General features: G+C 49.2%; 1 protein-coding gene across 1 annotated transcript in view; it reads right to left on the bottom strand.

Annotated features, from left to right (window-relative positions):
* Positions 1 to 20,374, bottom strand: part of LOC118698642 (vascular endothelial growth factor receptor kdr-like) — a 129,718-nt gene that overhangs the window by 22,248 nt on the left and 87,096 nt on the right. The window contains exons 13-24 of the mRNA XM_036402101.2: positions 18,601 to 18,894; positions 16,609 to 16,755; positions 14,491 to 14,616; positions 14,296 to 14,402; positions 13,043 to 13,178; positions 11,462 to 11,566; positions 9,216 to 9,329; positions 5,650 to 5,738; positions 4,219 to 4,384; positions 3,573 to 3,670; positions 2,066 to 2,188; positions 1,860 to 1,971 (exon numbers count right to left, since the gene is read on the bottom strand). Coding sequence (XP_036257994.1) covers positions 1,860 to 1,971; positions 2,066 to 2,188; positions 3,573 to 3,670; positions 4,219 to 4,384; positions 5,650 to 5,738; positions 9,216 to 9,329; positions 11,462 to 11,566; positions 13,043 to 13,178; positions 14,296 to 14,402; positions 14,491 to 14,616; positions 16,609 to 16,755; positions 18,601 to 18,894 — 1,617 coding nt within the window. The remainder of the gene's footprint in view (positions 1 to 1,859; positions 1,972 to 2,065; positions 2,189 to 3,572; positions 3,671 to 4,218; positions 4,385 to 5,649; positions 5,739 to 9,215; positions 9,330 to 11,461; positions 11,567 to 13,042; positions 13,179 to 14,295; positions 14,403 to 14,490; positions 14,617 to 16,608; positions 16,756 to 18,600; positions 18,895 to 20,374) is intronic.

Raw genomic sequence — 20,374 nt, 5'->3', positions numbered from 1 at the left:
CTTCCATCTCATGGCTCTCAATGATCTGTAAAACTTTTATATGACAGAATTCAATCAGTGACACAAATCCTTAATTAAATATTTATAATTTGAGCTGCAGATGTGAGCAGTGCCAAACCACAGGCATGCCTGGATGAGCTGGATGAAAAACCCTCTCAGAGAAAATGACTGGTTTTGAGCCTGTGCCACCAAGTGAAAAAGCAGTTTGTGATCTACGTCACAGGCAGGGCAGGAGCTGCTGCACGGGTGGCAGCCCCTGGAGCCATTTGGGAGGTTCCAAATTCAGAAGGGGACAGTGCCAAGAAAGGGGCTAAAAGAACCCAGATAACACGTTTTTTTAAAAATAGATTAAAATAGAGGTGAATTTCACTGACTGGATTTTAATTTGTATTAGTGTTCAGTATTAAAGGCCATCTGTTAAATTCTGTCAGGACCTTTGGGAGTGGTACAAACTTTGTTTCTGCAGTGCCCCTTGGATTCATCAGCATTCCAGCCCTTTGGTTCCCAGTGGAGACCCTGTCCCCGAGTGTGTGTCTGGATGCTGATGCTAAAGCATCTTCCTGAATGATCTGATAAAACCAGGGCACTCCTGGTGCTTCTGGAGCTTTGCCTTTCTGTGCTGCTTCTACACCTGCAGTAGGTGAGGTGATGCTGTTACAGAGCCATGGAGGGCTCACCCCAAAATAACAACACCCAGAAACCAGGGCTGAGCCCCAGGGAAAGCAGCAGCTGCCACTTGTTTCAACCACTCAAGTGTGAACTTTCTGCTTGGTGAGCAGATGTGGAGCAGGGAAAGTCCAAATCAAAGACTTGGACTGAGAGCAGGTTATGATTTTGCAGCCAGCCCCAAGTAAAGATTAGGATAGAAACAGCTCCAGACTTTGCATTTTCACTTGGCATCTTGAGCCCAATCATTAATTTCAACTGATCCATGAACCAAAGATAGAAGGAGATTAGAGTTTGCTCTAAAATCCAGCAGCTTAAGTTGACAATGCTTCTTGTTTTCCTTTGTCTGCAAATGCTGATTAAAAAGCCAGAGCTGACATTCCTAAATTCCCCCAGGAAAACAAATCTTGCCCCTCTGCAAGGAGAATCTGAGAGCAGCACAGTCCAAGTGTCTGTAGGGCTGCTTGTGTTGGTCTCACAGCTTTATCTGCTGGACAGAAACCAGAGCTCAGAGAGGCTGAGATTTCTCACAGCATCCTGGGATGACATCTCAGCTACATAAAGAACATCATTATTATTCTTTTAGAAATGTTGTGGCTTGCAAATGATGCAGCCACAAGAGCCCACATTCTACCCTTGGTCTGCTGCCAAAAGGGTTTAGGCTGAGCCCAGCACTGCTCCTGCACAACCCAACAGCAGCTGCTGCCAGGAGATTTTTCTTACCTAGAAAATCTTAGATTTTGTGGAGTGGATGATCAAGCTGGGATAAAATATCATGTGGGCTCCTGCTGCATAGGCTGCCAGCAGCAGCCACTGTGCCCACAGCAGGGTGACAGCTGTGGGGTTCCCTGAAGCAGGTGGGGTTTGATAGGAAACTTCTTCATTGTTCTCCAAGAAATCTCCCACTCCCAGCAGCAGAGGCTTGTATTTTATCTCTGGGCTCTGTTGCTTTCAGTGGGTACAAATGTTAGGTTCAGGATTTTGGATTTTTGGTCTCCCTTTCCAGTGTTTTCATGTCCTTTGTCAGGTGGAATTCTCACTGAAACTGGGGTTTTTTACACCTGGTTTGCACTGTGCACTCATCCTCAGTGAAACAGAAGCATTGCCCCACATGATCACCTTTTGTTTAAAGCTTTTCTTAGCTAAGAAGCCATAAATCAGTGGGAGAAAAAAGGGTTTGAAACCATTCTCACCTAGAGAAAATATTTCCCACAGCAGCACTCCGAAAGACCACACGTCGCTCTGCGTGGTGTAAATTTTGTCAAAAATAGCTTCTGGAGCCATCCACTTGAGGGGAAGCCGTGCCTAAAAGCCAGAACCACAACAGGTTACCAGATCTGCAGGTACTGATGTGCCCAAGCCCAGCTTGAGGGTAACAACTGAAGCTTCTTGCACTCACATCTCCCTTCCGTACGTAGTCGGGGTCTTTGTAGATGTCCCTGGCGAGGCCGAAGTCACAGATCTTGACCACGTTGTTCTCGGACAGGAGGATGTTCCTGGCTGCCAGATCCCGGTGGATGCACTGCCAGGGAAGGACACAGGCTCACAGGGGGCTGGGCAAGGAGCCCCTGCTCCAGCTGGAGGCAGGAGAGATTCTTTGGGAAGGGGGAAAGAAATGAACTGCGCTGGGAGCAGCTCAGAGAATGAGTGGGAATCTGCTCCAAATACACTGGGATATGCAAAAGGAGGAATAACTCAGGGAACAAACCAACATTGGAGTCAATTTTCTGATTTTTCTGTCTGAAGTAACTTTGCAGTTACAGCAAGGGAGGGAGTCCTATTTTCTCATTATTTGGGAAATTTCAGAGAGGCCAAAAAGCAGCTGCAGCTACGTTTGCCAGTGCAGCTCCAGGAGGGTGTGAGGTGGGATAACCCCACTCAGGGTTTCTGGGGGATGCCCTGGTGTGGGAAATGGATTTGTAAAGAATTCTCAAAACCTGACAGAAAACTCACACAGTCTCGTACATCTGTATGCAAACACTGAGATAAGGTGTGCTGACTTAGGAAAGCCATAGAATAGAAAAATATTGAGAGAGAGATTGAACTAGAAACAAGTCTAAACAAGTTTCAAAAGATGGCCTTGCAAAAGGATCAGATATTTTAGAGAATTAGAACTGTGAAAGATGCGTTGTAGCAGGACCACATGGGGTAAAAATACAGGTGATTGGTGTTAGGAGTAATAGCAGCATTGTGTGGCAAAAGCTAATGGGCTTGGGAAAAACATGTATAAGGTACTGTAACCAGGAAAGAGGGTGGCTTCTGATGCAATGGCATTGAGTTTTACATCTCTTGTGTCTCAGTATTCATTGAGACTGATAATGGAATAAAACCTTTCAAAATGCCTCTCAGTTGCCCCATCTCTGTAAAAGCTGGGAAAACCAACACCCTGGTGGCTGTGTGTGAGTGAGGCTCAGCTGTGTGCACACTTTGCCCTGTGGATTACACTGCATTTACCTGAAAGCTGCTCCACAGGCTGCAAACTGCTTCCTGTTTATCCAGGCAGTGCTGACTTTGCTGCCAGTCCCCAACACCTCTGACAAACTAAAGGAATAACTGGATACTCCCTCCTCATTTTTCAGTAGTGGTGTTGTTCACCACACTAAAAAGAGCTTTCTCTACAAGCCCCTTCTGTGCTTATTTATGAGGCAGTTCCACAAATTGTCTCACCATTTCTGAGGACTTCACTCCTTCTATCTAAACCCTCCTGCTGCAGATGCCAGTCCCTGCAGCCAAGAACATGATGAATGTTCCTCCACAACCCCTTCAGTGCTAATTACTGCTTAAGCACCAGAGCTAACTTGATCTCCAACACTCTAACAGAAGAGCAAAAAGCAGATTTCTCAGAGTCAAGAGTGTGTTTGGGTTTCTTCACATCAGATACTGTGCAAGAATCTGAAGGAGCTCACTTTTCGGGAGGCGAGGAACTCCATGCCTTTTGCCACCTGGAAGCTGTAGCAAATCAGATCCTCCAGAGTCAAGGGCCTCTTGTACAGATCCTCAGCATCTAGGAGAGATCAGAAACGTGGCAAAAACGTGGCACAAATGTGGCAGAGATGTGGCACAGCTCCAGAGCTGGGTGGCACTGGTGCCACCTGTGTGCTGATGGCCCCAGCCCCACACACAGTGCTGGGTGTGAGATCTCTGCAGAGTCACAGCTCTGGGAGAGCAACCACTGACCCAGAGGCCGGAGATCAGAGGATTAACAAAGTTCCCTCATCCATTAGTCACTCATTTAGCTATGGGGAAACAACACCTCAGGCTGGAGTGAGGGAAACTTTATAGACAAGAGCCCAGGGACAGAGTGACCTCACAAGTCTGGTAAAACATTCCTATTTCTCCTCTCACACAACAGGAGCAGCTTTTGTACACAATACAGAGCTCTCTTTTTGTGAGAAAGTTGGAGGGGGGAACAGGCAAGAGGGAGAATTTGGGATTTCAGGAACAAGCCAAGCCATGTAAGGGCTTGTAAAGTGTGTGACAGTGTGTGTGGCACTGGCCAAGTGACAGAAGTCTTTCCAATAAAAGATTTGGGATGAGATAGGGTTCTTCTACCTTCTTCATCATCTTCTGAGTCACTGTAGCTCTTATCCTCAATGAATCCTGAGCTGGCAGAGCTGCCTGTGCTGGCCACACTCTCGAGGCGCCTCTTGATCAGTTCAGTCAAATCACTGTTGGACTCATCCAGACTCTTCTCTGCTTGGTCAGAGTTTTCCTGGGACTAGAAATGGCATAAACCAAATTTTTAGCTTTGTATGATGCAATGCTTGGGCGTTCAAAATATGTGACAATGTTATAAGGAGAAAGGGTCCTCTGAAGATGAGCATGTTTGAACATTATGTTTCCTGAAGTGGGAATAAATGGGAAACCATTTATAAACCAGGCTTTATTAGTTCTAACTATAAATTATAGTTCCCTACTTATTCCTACTTATTATTCCCCTTTCACTGATAGCAATATTCCACATCAGAGTTAGCTGAAAGCTGGCTGGGTGAGACTGAGGTGAGCAGAGAGAGGCTGTAAATTCTCTTGCTGTCTCAGGATGCTAAAAATCCCCTCCAGGTGGGTGCATGATGGGCACTGTGCTGGGGAGTGAGGCACAGCCAGCCCTCAACTCATGGCAACAATGGTGAGAAAGAAATTCTGAGGGAGTGCACCAGGAAAAGCTCCTTCACTCACACCAAGTCCCTCACGTACTCTGCTGCCTGCACACAATAGCTTTAACAATAATAATAATAATAATAATAATAATAATAATAATAATAGTACTGCAGTCATCTGGGAAAACAGCCCTGGTGAGGCTGCAGTTTCTGGCAGGGCTGGGGTCACAGAGCCTGTTCCACACTGGATATTCACAAGGAGGAGTCAGTCCCATCCCTCCCCAGCCCTGATTTCTGCTCCTGTGCCCATCCCAGCCCAGTCTGTGCTGGCACAGATGTTGTGTGCATGCAGAGCTGTTTGGGAACCAAACCCTTGGTTGGTTTTGATGTAGAATATCCATGATCCAGGATGTTGTTACAGCACAGACTTCAGGGCTGGCACAGGCAAGGGACAGAGGATGGAATGAGCAGATGGGGGAAGGATGAACTGCTTTCACCTGGGGCCTAGAAACAAAAATCCCCAAAACAGATTTGTATTTTGGGAGGGTTCACTTTCTCCTAGTTCACTTAATGCCAGTTTTTCACAACTGTTTTGTTGCCCCCCTTGTGCTGGGAAGTATCTCCCAAGTAATTCCCTCTCTTTCAAGGGCTCAGGAGTGTTTGTGTACTTACAACTCATTCTTTAGGAGATGCTAGGAGAGCACAGCAGTGAGATCCTGCAGGGGAAAATACATCCCTCTTCTTGCTTGTACAAATTGAAATGTGGAGAGAAATAAAGTGCCTATAGAAATACCCAATTGCCTTGGTACCAGTGCAGAGCAAATCCAGCTTTTGTCAGTGGTTGTGGATTCCTTGCCTTGTGACAGAAAGAGTCCCATTTTCTTACCTTGTATGCAATGAAATCTCCTCTTTTCCCTCTGAGATAGTTGGACAGATTTCCATATTTGCAATATTCCACTATAACCATTAAAGGACCTAAAAAAGACAGTGAAAGTCAAATGAGTTTTGAAGGACTGCAAAGCACATAATTCTAATTCATCCTACCAAATCCTCTTCAAAATAAATGGCATTTCTATTATACAGACAAGGAAATGAGGAAACACACAGTGACACAACCAGTAGGGATGTAGAGAGAAGGGAACACGTTCTTAGTTTTCCCCACTGGATGGTAACAGTTGGTATTTATTTCTAATTTATAAACAAGGACAATTCAGGATGATCAACACAATCCCAGAGGCTGTTAAGGTTGGTTTGCTCTGCACATGGAGCAGTTTTCATTTTCTCTGCTGGCTTCACAACTGTTTGTTTTGGGTGGAGCTGATGCCACCAGAGGAAATGAAAGTATGCAGGGCCATAGACAAAGCCTGGAAAAACAGAAAAAGTTTCTGAAAACTTGAAGTTTCTGAAAGCCTGAAAGCCTTTTTCTGAAAGCCTGGAAAGTGCTCTCACTTTCTTCTTCTCTACAAAGCACTGCAGAGTCAGTGCTGCTTTTCCACAATTATGCAGGTTTTTAAGAGCTGCCTGAAATGGTTTTATATTGCAGTGTGAGATGTTAGGGAAGGGAAAAGCTGCACTCTGGACCTTTATTTTTTGCAATCATCAGATGTAAGATAGGGTGAATCCATGGGACTGGGATGTGGATAAACATGGAATATTATCAACCCCAAACACCGAGACTTTCATCTCCAGAACCCTTTTCTCTGGAGAAGGTGCCTGGTTCAGACTGAGGGGTTTGCACTTCAAAGGGGAAGTGCTGAGAGCTGCACTTGGCCTTGGGGAAGGAGCTCAGCAGGGTCCCTGATGGATGGAATTCCTGCATCCTCCTGGGCAGGAGCAGGGCAGGGGCAGGGCAGGGGCAGGGCTGCAGTCACTCCTGGCCCAGCATTGCCTGGAAGGGCACCAGGAGGGAGCAGTGACCCTGGCACAGTGAGGGCCAGGCAGAGGAGCCTTTGGGAGCACAGAAAGGGAGGTGCTGAATTCCTGCTGATGCCTTGTGAAGGCTGCCCTAGAGCAGGGGCTGGACAGAGCTAAAGAATAAAGCAGGGATTTATTAGGAGGCCTCAATGGATGCACCTTGGGCAGCACAAGAGCCCAGCCAGGACCAGCACCCAAGATGAACCAAAATGGTCCCAAAATGGTCCCGGGGTCTCTCCCTGGGATCAGTTCTGCTCCATTTGCATCTTGCAGTTCATTGTCCCATTCCAGCTTTAGCCCATGCAGTCCCATCCTTGTTTTTCTCTCTCAGCCCATGGTGTTTGTGCTCTTGGGCTGAGATTTGGATCATTTGTCCTTGGTCCCCAGCTGGAGCAGGAATTGTTTTGTCTCCCTGCTCTGTGCACAGAGCTCACCATCCCCTCGTATGAAGCCCAGACCCACACACTAAAGCAGCACAGAATCTGAAAAATAGAAAAGCTGAAACCTGAGGCATCACTGCAGGCAGAAGTGAGCCCGTGGTGCTCCCTGTGGATTCCTGCAGGTTCTGCACTCAGCCAGCCCTAGGGCACCTGAGTGCACAACTTGGGGCTCTCCAGGACCCCCAGTCCCTCTGCTGCAGCTGAAACAAGGCTGAAAACCTTGTAGTGGCTACAAAAACACCAAATCCCCAAATCCCCAAATCCCAGTGGTTCCAGGGCTGACCCCAGAGCTCTGCTCAGTGCTGGCATCTGGCCGTGCTCAAGAGATTTGGCTCTGAAGAACCCAAAATCCAATGTCCCTCATGGATGCCCTGAGGAAATGCAGATTCCAGAACAGCTTTAAAGCTCTGCATAGTGATTTATTCATGGTTTTGAAACGCTTCCTAGACATGGCCTCCCCATATTTTGTTCCCTCATTGTAAAGCACACACTGCATTAGTTCTGACTGCTGAACATCAGACACCCCGGCAAAGTGTTAAATTCTGTTATTTGATACCTTGTTAAAATAATGTATGTGCATACTTAATACCAGTCTCCATCAGGAATACACGGTTACATAAAGCCTAACAGGGGAGGGAGAGCGCTGGAATTTCACAGGAGCTGGGATCTGTGTCTGCCCCTGGAGCTCCAGGCTGTTCTCCTGCACTTGCAGTGCTCCAGGAGAACAAAGCAGGGCCTGCCTCGAGGCTGCTCCGTGCCCTGTGGGTGCTGCTGCACCCCTCTGCCCCACACTCTGCCCCACAAAGCTTTGCCCAGGCACCTGGCAGGGAGGAGGGAGGGTCACCTCCCACCCAGGACGGGGCAGGATGGAGAATGGGAAATGGAGGAATTCCTGAGAGAAAAAGTTTCTCAGAAATGGGACAATCAGAGCCTTGGATCAGTCCTCAGGTGTGTCTTGAACAAGCAGAACTCTGGGGCTGCTTTGGGTAAGAACCACTGACCCCTGGTCCTGCTGCTGGTTTGAGGCTCCTGCTTGTGCTGAGCCCCCTCAGGGACTTGTGAGCCCAGGAGAGTCCCCAGCATCCCCTTTTCCATCCCCTCTGCTCTCAGGCCCCAGCAAAGGCTCCTGGCTGCTGCTTCTGCCCCCTAAATCCCTCAGCTGGAGCCCCTTGTTCCCACACAAGCTTTTGGGCTCTGGGGTGAATTCCTGGGAGCAGCAGACCCCAGCAGTATCCATGGCTGCTGCTTCCTGAGGAACTGGAACCACCTTGCTGGAGGAAAGATTTCTTCCCTGGCACCCTCCCAAATCTCCCTCACTGAAATTTTCCTTTTCCCTCATGATTGGACAAAAACTGTTGGAAACTGATGGGTTTGGGGTCTCAGATGATGAGAGATCTGTGCACCATCTCTCCTGTTTCCCCCCTTCATTTCTTTCACGCTGGGGTTTCCCTTGCATTCAGGTCTCCTAAACCTGATTTTTGGGGGAGGTTTTACAGATTTTGGGGGTCAGCAGTGAGGAGCCATCCTCAGGAGCTGCTCCCGTGAAGCTGAAGCACAGTAAGAGGCAGGGCTGCTTTGTCAGGCAGTGTGGGAAGGGATGTTCAGTGACAAAGGTCTGACATTTATGGGACTTTATGAGGCAGGGCCAGTCCTGCTCAGCCCTGTGCCAGCCCTGCTCCTTTGCACCCAGGGCTGTGCCAGGCTTTGGTGCACAGAGCAGAAACTGCTGTGTTTGCCTGGAGAGGAGGCTCAGGGAGCCAAGGGCTCAGCCTGCTGCATCCTCCTGACAAGGCAGGGAAGGAGAAGGAGAAGAAGCCTGGAAATGCCCATGGGGAGGAATTGGGCACCTCATTGCAATCCAGTGTTCTCCTCCCTTCAGTGCCTCCAGAGAGAACAGGGAGGTGACACCACGGCTGGGAGAGGCTCAGGAGCCCTGGGGGGATGAGGCCCCATCGTGCAGGAGCAGCAGAGCTCTCCTGTGAGCAGGGAGCTGGCAATGGCTGTACCTGCACTGACTGCACCACAGGCACTTCCCAACACCCCAAAGTGTCTGGAAAATGTTTTCTTTTTTGCTCCTGATTTCCTGAGGACTCCTCACCTCCAGCTTTGGTGCAGGCTCCCAGCAGGTTGACCACATTCAGGTGATGTCCTATATGGATGAGGATCTTCAGCTCAGACATTAGAGCCTTGCATTCATTAGTAGTTGCACATTCTGCTTAAGATAAACAGGAAAAAAAAAATCATCTTTACACAACAGGATATTTTCAACAGGACACAGCAAGATCCTGTTTATCCTTTCAAACAAAACCCACCCAGGTTCCTTGCAGTATCTTGGCTTTTCAGACTCACACAGATAATAACTCATCTGTTTCATTGTCTGCTGACCTTTCTGAAGTGGGATAACACTTTATCTTTTGGTACTCTTCCTTTCTGCAGTGTGGCTTATGGAGGGTTACGGTCCCTTCCCCCAAAGCTGATCCCACAGAGCCTTTGCCAGGACTCAGATTTGCAAGCTTAGCAAAGCCAACTCTGCAAGCCCCCCCAGCACACAGAGGGTGTCCCCTCCTCTCTGCTGGGCTGTGCAGTTCAGCAGGACTCAGTCACAATAGCTCAGAAAGCTCCACTGCAGGGGAGGAGGGATGCACAGATCTGGGAGCTGTGTCCCAGAAGGTCCAGGGAACACACAGCATGACTAAAGCTCAGCAGATCTTACTGACCCAAGAAATTAATCTTCTGAGATCTGTGTGTGAGCCTTGAACCTGACAGGGCCCTGGCTGGCCAGTGACATTATTTTAAGGCAGGCACCCTCAGACCAGAAGTTTGTTCAGGTGCTGCTTTATCTTTCCAGCCTTGCCTCCAAAACATCCATGATGTATTTTAAGAGGAGAGGCTTTGGCCTGTTTCCTTTGCCTTTGCATCATGTAAGATTTAAATATGAAGAAACAGTTACATAACAAATCATTTGGTGTGACAGGTGTAACCTCTTTATCTGGTTGTAGAATTCCCCATCATCTTTCTCCAAACTGTGTCATAAAGAAGGAGCTATTCCAAGATTCCTTCAGCCAGCAGTGTGTGCTGTGTCCATGGGTGGTATCACTCCTGATTTCCCCAGAGCCAGCTCAGAAGTGTTTCAGACAATTCTGCACATTGAATTTTAGCCTTCAATCCAGAACAGAGCTGAGCATACTGCATGGAGATGGCAGAAATGCAGGCATCCCCAGAGCCTTTTAAATTCCCTGGATGGATGAACTGACACTAGAGAATCTGCTTTATTCATGAAAGTGATGAATTATGGGCATGTAGCTGGGGAGGGGCACACCAGAGCAGGAGGCAGCTGCCTCCATGGGGGAGGGAGGCGTAAAACGATGGAGAATCTGCCAAATATTGCTGAATATGTGCTGGCAGGGCAGAGCTGACATGAGGATCAGTTGGGAAGCACAGCATGGAAGGGAATGAAACCCCAGAGCTGTCCAGGACAGTATGTTTTGATGGAGATGGGAATATGTCTGGATCAGGGACTTCTAGGGGATTTCAGGGGTCTGGAAATGGGCATGGAACAGAAGATACAACAGCAGGAGAGAAGATGATTGCAAGGAGGAAAATCGAGAGGGGAGACCAGACCTGAAGGAGGTCCAGAGAGGTGACAAATGGGTGTTTCTGTGATTTCAGAGAGATGGGAGTAGCAGAGCACCAGGTGAGGCAGCTGGCAGCAGAAGCCAAGTCCCATGGCAGCAGTCACTGGCTGGTGGCATGGCAGGGGTTAATGGTGTCATGCAGCAGGATGGAGCCTGAGGGCCATGGCAGCATGGGCTGAGCCTTTGGATGCCCCTGAGGAGCAGCCCCAAGCCCTGCCCAAGCAGGCAGCCTGTGGCTGATGGTTCAGTCCTTGCTGTGTGCAAGAACAGGCTCCAGGTTCCCTCCTTCCCTCCTTCCCTCCACCCAACAGGAAAGCTGCCCTTCATTTCAATAATTGCAAGCAAGATGTCTCTAATTTACTCCCCTGGCAGTGTTTTTTTTTTTCCAGCCTCTTGAACTGTTCTACATCTGGCTAGTCTGGGATGGAAGGCTCAGCTCCAATTTTGGGCTATCTGCTGTAATTACACTCTGTAATCTGTTTCCCTCCTCACCCCACAGAGCTGGAAGCTGCTCTTTTCTTCCTTGAGGAATGCAAGCCTCAGGCAGCAGAGCAGCACGGAGCTGCTGTCATCCTCCCCTTCATCCCCCCAGGATGGCTGATCCCACATGGAGCCCACTCCCTGCAGGGCACAGCCAGCTGGGCACCGTGCCCTCGCTGCCCCCAGCTCCCTGAGCAGCCTGGGGAGGATCTCAGAGGGATTTTTGTACCTTTCAGCATTTTTACGGCAACTGTTTTGCAGGTTGAAGATTTATCAATGCCAAAAGCAGACGCCTCCACCACCTTCCCAAAAGCACCATGACCCAGAGTTTTACCTAGAGAAGCAAGAGTTGAGAGTGAGCCCAGCTGCACCAGCCAGGAGGGGACATGCAACCTCAGCTGTGCAGGAGAACCAGGCACAGTGCACAGACACAGGCACAGCAGCCTCCATCACATCCTGCAGCATATGGATACATAAAGGGGTTTATCCATATGGCCTGGATGCAATCCAGCACGGGAGAGAACAGAGGAGGGGAATCACTGCACTCACTGAGGGCAGGGCTGACACCTGCACGGATTGAGGGGCAAACATCACCTGGGGCTGTCCTGGAGCCCAGGGAAGGCAGAGTTTGGGTTAATTGTGGCAGCCTGATCTCTCAGGAATCATGGACAGAGCCAGCAAGGCACTCAGGGAGCCACAGCACATTAACCCTTCAGTTATTGACACTGATTTGAGGGAAAAGCGGCACTAAGTGGGATTTAGGATGATTTGCTTTCTTCTTTTTGTTTCTCTTCCCTTTCATTTGGATTTTCCTGCCTGTGTTACCTGGTGTGCTCTTACCCAGGGTCTGGCTCTTTGGCTCTGCCAATTTCTGTGTCCCACCATCATCTCAGATTTTGTGATTTTTTTCTGTCCTCTCCTCCTTCCATGTTTTCCAGCTGCAGCACCAGGAGCACACAAATACAGGTATTTTCCCTGCACTCCTCAGTGCACACAGATGTTACAGTTTCACTGTACAAACACAGCCAGCTTTTTGCATTTTCTCACTCCATCAGCCAGCGAACTGAGCTGTTCAGTGAAATGTGGCTCATTTTTCCATGAGAGCTTTTTACAGCTCAAAGCCAAGCTCTTGTGGTTGATAAGGAAGTGATTATTTGATGAATTGATAGCTTTCTTCAAAAGAAAACTCACTTTCCTTTTTCCTCTATGGGAATGAAATCACACTTTTGGCAGAGGCAGTACCTGGAGGTACCTTTCCTCCCTGTCAAGACTTTGGCTTCCCTTTTCCAAGGAAAAGAAGTGGCAGCTATTTGGACAGAGTCTCCAAATCCCTCATTTCACCCTCCATCAGGCTGACCCTGCCCTCTGTGATCCCAGATCCAAGGGTGGCACTGTGACAGGCTCCTGCTGGGTTATCCAACAGCTTCCCTGGGAAGCATCTGGGACCATCCTTCGATAGCTCCAGTGTCCCTGGGAAGGATCTGGGACCATCCTTTGACAGCTCCAGTGTCCCTGGGATGGATCTGGGACCATCCTTTGACAGCTCCAGTGTCCCTGGGAAGGATGTGGGACCATCCTTTGAGCTCCAGTGTCCCTGGGAAGGAGCTGGGACCATCCTTTGAGCTCCAGTGTCCCTGGGAAGGATGTGGGACCATCCTTTGACAGCTCCAGTGTCCCTGGGAAGGATGTGGGACCATCCTTTGACAGCTCCAGTGTCCCTGGGATGGATCTGGGACCATCCTTTGAGAGCTCCAGTGTCCCTGGGAAGGATGTGGGACCATCCTCCCCCTGTGTGAGCCCCAGCACTCACCCAGGCGCAGCCTGTCCCTGGGGAACTCCCATTTGCTGCTGTCGTAGGGCAGGCGCTCACACTGCTCGTCCAGAGGCATCTCCTCGGGGTCCATGATAATTGACAGGTATCCTGTTTTAATATCTGTGGCATCGGGCTAAAAACAGGGCGGGGAGAGATTATTCAGGGAGATTATTCAGGGGATTTACGCTGTAGTTCCGAAGGGAGGAGCTGTCTGGCAGCCCGGGGACTTCCCTGCCTTGCAGGCACTTTTATTCGGAGCCAGGAATGCATCACTGCAGCTTCCTGCTTCTGTTCTACAGCTGAGACACAAATGTTTGTGTGTGGCTGCTACTCGTGGCTTTTGGGAGGAGGGAAACACAAAATCTACCTGGATTAGCCAAAGGAAATCAATGATTTTCCATGGGAACTGCAGGAGCTGCACTTCCTCCTGCATATTTTGGCATTGTCACCGTGTTTTGTTCTGCAGTGCTGATTCTCCACAGTTCTCCCACTTCATGGCTGCAATTTATTGCAATTTAAAATTGCTAGAAATTGCTATTTCTGATGCTACTAAAGTGAGAAATTGTGGTTGGGTGGGTTCTGTGAGCAGACTTGAACAGGAGTGAAATGTAAAAGGAAATTCAGTGTTATCCACTGCTCTGTGAAACTGAGGTCAAGGATGAAAATGTGAATTTAATCCCTGTGTTTCCAGGAAGAGGGGAAATTTTACTCAAATATTAGAGATCAGCACTGGGACTGCAATTTGGTGAGAGCAGAGCAGGGAGCTGTGCTTGCCTTTCTTTTTGCTGTTTGTTTCAGGAAAGCAGACCTAAATTCCTTGAAACTTTACTGCAAGTTTACTTTTTGAGTCACAAAAGGAAGGTGAAAAAAGAACAAGGAGATCAAATCAGCTCTGTGGTTTGAGCTCATTTCTAGAGCAGACAGCCTGGGATCTTTCTTTAATATCTTTTAGAGTCAAGTGCTGAAATCAAGCCCTCATTTTAGAGGATTTAGGGTATTTTTTGTTATTCTCACAAGCCAGTTTGACTCATAGAGAGAGAGGAGCCTGATTTTATGGTTCCACAGAAGTGGCAGGAAACCTCACAGTGGCAAGGGTTCTCTGGAGAAGTCAACACAAAGCAAGGACTGAATTTTACAGGGACATTTCACCCAGTGTTTCTACCATCTGTCCCAAAGATTTGTCCCTAACTCTGCAGTTACCATGAGCTGGGACAGGTGCCAGCCTTTGTGCAGGAGGGGAGCTCTCTCACCTTTCTCAGTTTGCGAATGAAGAGGGTCAGCAGGAGCCAGAACAGCGTGGCAGCCAGCCCCGTGCACACCAGGATGATCACCTCAATGTTGGATTTCTCCTCAGAACCTGCAGGTGAATGCACAGCCAGGTCAGAAAAGTGTCCAGACTCCCTGAGGGAGCCCTGTGGCACTGTGCATGCCCCAGGCAGGCTCACCCTGGATTCTGATGAAGGCTGATGTGCTGTCCTGGCCCAGCTCGTTGGAGGCCCGGCACTCGTAGAGCCCCTCGTCGTCCTTCTTCACTCTCTCAATCACCAGGGTGTTGTTTTCCATGGAAATTCCTGTTTCAAGGCATTTTGGTTAATGCTGGTACAATAACCTGCCTGCCAAAAATGCTTTTAGGGGACAGAGCTGAAGGTGAGCTCCCACCCATGCAGGCTCTGGTGTGAGGACACATTTTAACCCTGTGCTCCTCCTGGTCTGGCAACCTTTCCCTGACTTTTTTTTCCTTTTCAACATCTGGATAAATCATTTGGCATCATTTAAACCACAGCAAATGTAGCTGCTGATTTAGAGGGGGTAGAGCCTGGAAATTAATCCAGAAGTTAGCAGAGGGATGCAGGATTGATGTCTGATAGCAGGAAGATACACTTGGAAAAATGGGAGCTCAGTGGAAATACTGAAGGCTGTGGGAAGGGATGGGACTTCTAACATAGGGAACATGGAACTCAAGTTAGGCTCTTCTTGGAAAAATAATGGTGTGAAGCAATCCTGGATTCACAGGCAGCCAGGTGCAGTGGGAATAGGGAGGTTGCCTAGAAATGACCTATGAGAGGCTTCTCTATGTGTGATTTTCCCAATTTCATTTTTCCTGGTTGGTGGTACTGCACTGAGAGTTCTCCTGTTTCACTGAGGGATGAATGGGGTAGAAATAGGGAAACAGGTCAGGCTTGCAATCCAAAAGGGAAGGACATTTTGAATTTCTGGGTGTTCTGCCTGTGCATCCCGTTGTTGTTAACAAGAGTACTGCACACAACTTGCCATGCACTGTGCTAAAATATTTACCCTGAGGTGTTTTTTCCAAATATTTTATTTATGTTTCCATTGGTTGGATGAGTTACATGCTTGTCCCTCTAGAATTATTTATAAAATTTCAGTAGCTATAAAGAGTTTCTCTCAGAACATTCTGACCTGAATTATGGATGATCCTAGATTTCCTACCTAGTCCAAGATGCAAAATTAAAGTCACAGGACCAGCTACTGACATGGGATTCTCCATGATTTATGGGAGGACTCAGGCCATACTCAGCTCTGCACTGGGGCAGCCTCATCTCCAGTGCAGCTTTGAGCACAGAATATAAAACAGCCTTGAAGCCATTGGAGAGCACCCACAGGAGGCCACGAGGAAGGGGAAGGCTCTGGAGGGGTCTCATGAGGAGGGGCTGAGGGCACTTGGTTTGTTCAGCTGGAGGAGGCTGAGGAGAGACCTCAGTGCACTCTGCAACACCCTGCTGAGGGACAGCTCCAATCTCTGCTCCCTGTGACAGGGACAGCACCCAGGGAAGGGCTGGAGCTGGGCCAGGGCAGGGTTAGGTTGGATTTTAGGGAAAGGTTCTTCCCTCAGAGGGTGCTGGCACTGCCCAGGCTCCCCAGGGAATGGGCACAGCCCCGAGGCTGCCAGAGCTCCAGGAGGGGTTGGGCAGCACTGCCAGGGATGCCCAGGGTGGGGCTGTTGGGGGTCTGGGCAGGGACAGGATTGGACTGGATGATCCTGTGGGTCCCTTCCAGCTCAGCACATCCCAGGATTCTATGGCACAGAGCTGGGAAGGCACCTGGGCTCAGGTGAGGGGCTGCAGGCTCAGGTGAGGCTGCCCTGCCCATGGTGGCTCTGTCCCACAGAGCTGAAAGCACATTCCCATCAGTGTGCTGTGGGAAATAAAGGACATTTCATATGCCATGGGATGCCCTGAACCCCTCTGCCAGGTGACTTTGCTGCAGTTTATCATGGCCAGGACAGCTGGGAGCTCAGTCTGTGTTGCCAGACCCTGTTGCCAGACCCTGTGCACCCTGTGGCTCAGTTTGGTGCCCAAACTCAGGTCCCACACAAGCAGCCTGAGCAGCACTCCCTGATTTCCCAGTGCTATCCCAATGTGTGCTGGTCTGGAGCTTCCTCCCACCTCAGAGTCCAAGCTGGAGAGCCCTGCAGTGCCCTGGCATCCTTGGATCTGTGTGTGTGTGCCTGAGTCATGGGCACAGTTGTAGGTGCTGTGTGGTGGTGACCCTGCCAGTCCCACATCCCACATCCCAGACAGCTCTGGGCAGCAGGAGCTCACCTGATGCTGCTGAGATGGGGTAGCCATTCTTCCTCCAGGTGACCTGAGGCTCTGGGGTCCCGCTGACCTTGCACTCCAGCAGGATCTTGCCGCTGATGTTGACCTCCAGGTCTGTGAGGTTCTGGATCACGACCGGCGCCGCCTTCGCTGCAGCCACAAAGGGAAAGAGCCCCAGTCAGGTTTGGGGGGCCCTTCCCTCACCTCCCCTTCTTGCACGGCCTCTCTGGGCTGGATGTGGTGAAGGTTTGGTTGATCAATTGATCAAAACTCCCCCCAAAGGTTCTGAGAGGTGTGGGTGAGGTTATTTGGTTTATTTTCACACTGCCTAAGCTTAGGTTTGGCTGCAGCTCCAGCTCCTCATCCTCTGAAGAACAAAGGACAGGGAGTGGGTGGTGCACATGCAGGGTGAAGGCAAAAAAGAGAAATGGGGGAAAAGAGGAAACAGTTCTAAAGGTTTTTTATCCTCCATCAGGAGTGCAGTTTTCTCCTTACTACAAACCATGGTAACACCCACTTTATGTTCATTTATAAAAGGTGCAGGACAGCAATGAATAAAATCACAAACACAGCATACAATATACCCCAAACTTGCAGTGAGGACAGAAGATGAGGGGCATTAGAACATAGGAAATGTTTGAATAGGGGAAGGAAAGCTGGTTTGGAGGGACATTTCCATGTGTGCTCTCCACAGAGCTGTCTGACACGTGCCAGACAGATGACAGACCCCAGTCATCCTCACAAGAACGTGATCCTGATTCCAGCTCTCCATGGGTGTATTCACAGTCTAGCTGTGTTTTTCCCATAGCTGTGCTGTGTAGGTGTGTGTGTAGGTGGAAATCTGACTGACTGAATAAAAATATCTGCCAGGGGAGAGGAAAGGGAAGTGCCTGAATGCAGAGAGCAGAGCAAGGCCAGTGCCTCACTGCAGGTGATGCTCACAGGTGGCCCTGGTGCTGTGGGGACCAGCCAGACCATTATCACTGCCCAACAGCTGAGTGAGACTCCTTCCCTTCCTGTCTGCCTCAGACAAAGGGGGATGTCTGTGTGTATGTGGAACCTCCCAGTCTAGAACCAGAGGATCTGTGTGAGGAGGGAAGGGGCTGGGAGGCTGCACAGGGAATGTGCCATTCACTCCAAGGCTGAGGGCAGCACTGGGCTGTGCTGAGGGACTCTGCAGTGCCTCTGAGCCACAGGAGCCAGTCTGAAAATCCCTGGCTGGTTCAGCTTCTGAAGCACTCTGACTCCTGCTCCCTGACTTGCTGCTGCATGTCTCAGTTCTGCTCCAGTTCTGTGCTTTTGTTTTCTTCACCATTGGAAGGTGGTTAATAAATCTATCCATTCCCCATGCCAGCAGCCCTTTGTCTTCTGAGGAGGCTTAGAGATGATCACCCACCTTCTTCACTCTGAAGCAGAAGAAACTTCACTAATTTTCAGTGACTTCCTACTGGCAGAAGTGTCCTGCCCTTTGTATTCCCACAGCCAACAGAACCAGGCTGGAGGATCTCAGTGAAATGAAAAGATTTGGGGGCTTGGGTGTAAGTAAGAAAATAATTGTTATAACAAAGTGCATCCCTCTCACCCAGAATAAATGGCACATGTCACTTGATTTTACACTTGTCCAGGGACATTTGGGATCTGCTGAGTCCAAATCTATTCAGGTATCTCATCCTGGCAGCTGAGAGTGGGTACCAAAGTCATACAGATCAGGGGTGAGCATCCCAAGCTACAGCTGTGCTTTCAGCAAATGGTGGGTGATGCTTTTTGTCCTCAGCCAACTCTAAATCTGCACCCAGCATGGAGCTGGGAAGAGAAATGCTGCTGAAATCACCTTAATGTGATCTCAAATATTTTACCCAAAGCCAGCAGTGGCTGGGTGAGTGTTCTCCATGTCAGGCTGTCAATCCACACAGAGTAAATGACAGAAGCAAAGCAGAGCAGGACACAGGGTGTGTGTTAGGACACGTCCCAGTGCCACTGTCCCCTGGCACATACCTCTGACCAGGAGCTGGCTGTGCTGCTCCAGCGTGTCCGTGCTGTTCTGCTCGTTCTGGGCTCGGCACTTGTAGAGGCCACTCTGCTCCCTCGTGACGTTGGCAATGAGCAGGGTCAAGGAGATGGAATATTTGTCCATTTTCCTGACCACAGAGTGGCTGGGAGCTGCCTCTGAGGAGGGGTAGTACCAGGCCAGGTGGGTGTAGATGTACTTGGAGGCCCGGCAGGTCAGCTGGACGTCATTGCCCACGATGGCTGTGACTTGGGAGGGAGTTTGCAACCCAGAGGGCACATCTAGGAGGAAGGGAAAACATGTCAGGAATCAAATCCCAGCTGAGATAATCTTTGGCTGCCTGGCTGCGATTTGGGGGTCAAATTTCTAGCAGCAATGGAAGAAGCCAGGTTTCATGAGGCACAGAATTCACAGAATTCACAGAATGACCAGGTTGGAAGAAACCTTCAAGATCATGGGGTCCAGCCCAGCCCCAAGAGCTCAGCCAAACCCTGGCAGCCAGTGCCACATCCAGGCTTTGTTAAACACACCCAGGCATGGGCACTCCACCACCTCCCTGGGCAGCCATTCCAGAACTTTCTCACCCTTTCTGTAAAAAACTTTTCCTAACATCCAACCTGTATTTCCCTTGGTGCAGTCCTTGAAACTGTCAGTTCCTGGAGAAAGAGCCCAGCCCCACCTGAGCACAGGCACCTTTCAGGGAGTTGTAGAAAGTGCTAAGGTCATCCCTGAGTCTCCTTTTCCCCAGGATAAACAACCCCATCTCCCTCAGTCATGGAAATGTGGAAACAGGCACTGGAGCTGGGAATTAGGGAAGTGAAAGTTCCTCTCACTGCCCTGTGCTAGTCCAGCCCTCAGCATTCTAAGGTAATGAATTGAAAGCTTATAAATAGAAGGAGTTAATGGACTGAGAGACTTTAATCAGGAGCTGTTTCTATCCAAGTAGATTAATGTGAGCTCTTCCCTCTCCACAATCAGGGCTGGAAAGCATTAATTGCAGAGGAATAAAGAAACCCATTCCCATCCCCTCAGGAGCAACACCTTCTTCCCCACTGAACAGACTCCTCAATTCTCTCTTATTCCAACTGTGCCAATATTTATTTCCATCACATGTGAATGCTGCATATTTACTTGATCACTGATGGATTAGCTGATCTAATGATGTCTAAATCCTTGAGGCCTTATGTTTAGCAGAGAAGTATTCTGAGTCATGACTCTGACCAAGCCATGAGTGAGCTGTTTCTTGGTATATTTTTAGTAACTTTTCACTCCAGAAAAATAGTTTTAAAAAATCAATTTTCCTGAAGTGGCAAACTGAATCCATCTGAAAACAAGAACAACTGAGTGGAAGGCCAGAGCCTGCCCTGCAGTAGCTGCCAGAGACCTGCAAGTAAATTGGGGCTGGAGGATACTTATTGCCTTGGGATTTTGTTAATTTTAGGGCTCTATCCACCTGAATGAAAGTTCATGGATTCCCACAGTGATCTGGAATTATTCTGCTGTCTGCTAGGTCAGGATTTTCAAGCAACTGAGAGTTGTGAGGAACCTCTTATCAATGTTACCAGGGATGGGGCCCTTGGGAGGGCTCACTCTGGGTCACCTTCTGAACAGGAACAGGTTTGCCCTAAATCTGAGAGATGATTCAGTGCCAAGCTGTTGGTGAGATGCTTCCTGAAGCCAGGATGAGCTGGTGGGACTCAGAGAGGGCCAGGAGTGAAGCAGAACAAGTGTGCACTGCATTTGCCATCTGCAAATTCCACC

Source organism: Molothrus ater, chromosome 14, assembly GCF_012460135.2.
Source record: "Molothrus ater isolate BHLD 08-10-18 breed brown headed cowbird chromosome 14, BPBGC_Mater_1.1, whole genome shotgun sequence".
Lineage (NCBI taxonomy): Eukaryota > Metazoa > Chordata > Aves > Passeriformes > Icteridae > Molothrus > Molothrus ater.
The sequence above is the reverse complement of the archived record's forward strand: the minus strand, read 5'-3'. Positions and strand labels throughout refer to the sequence as shown.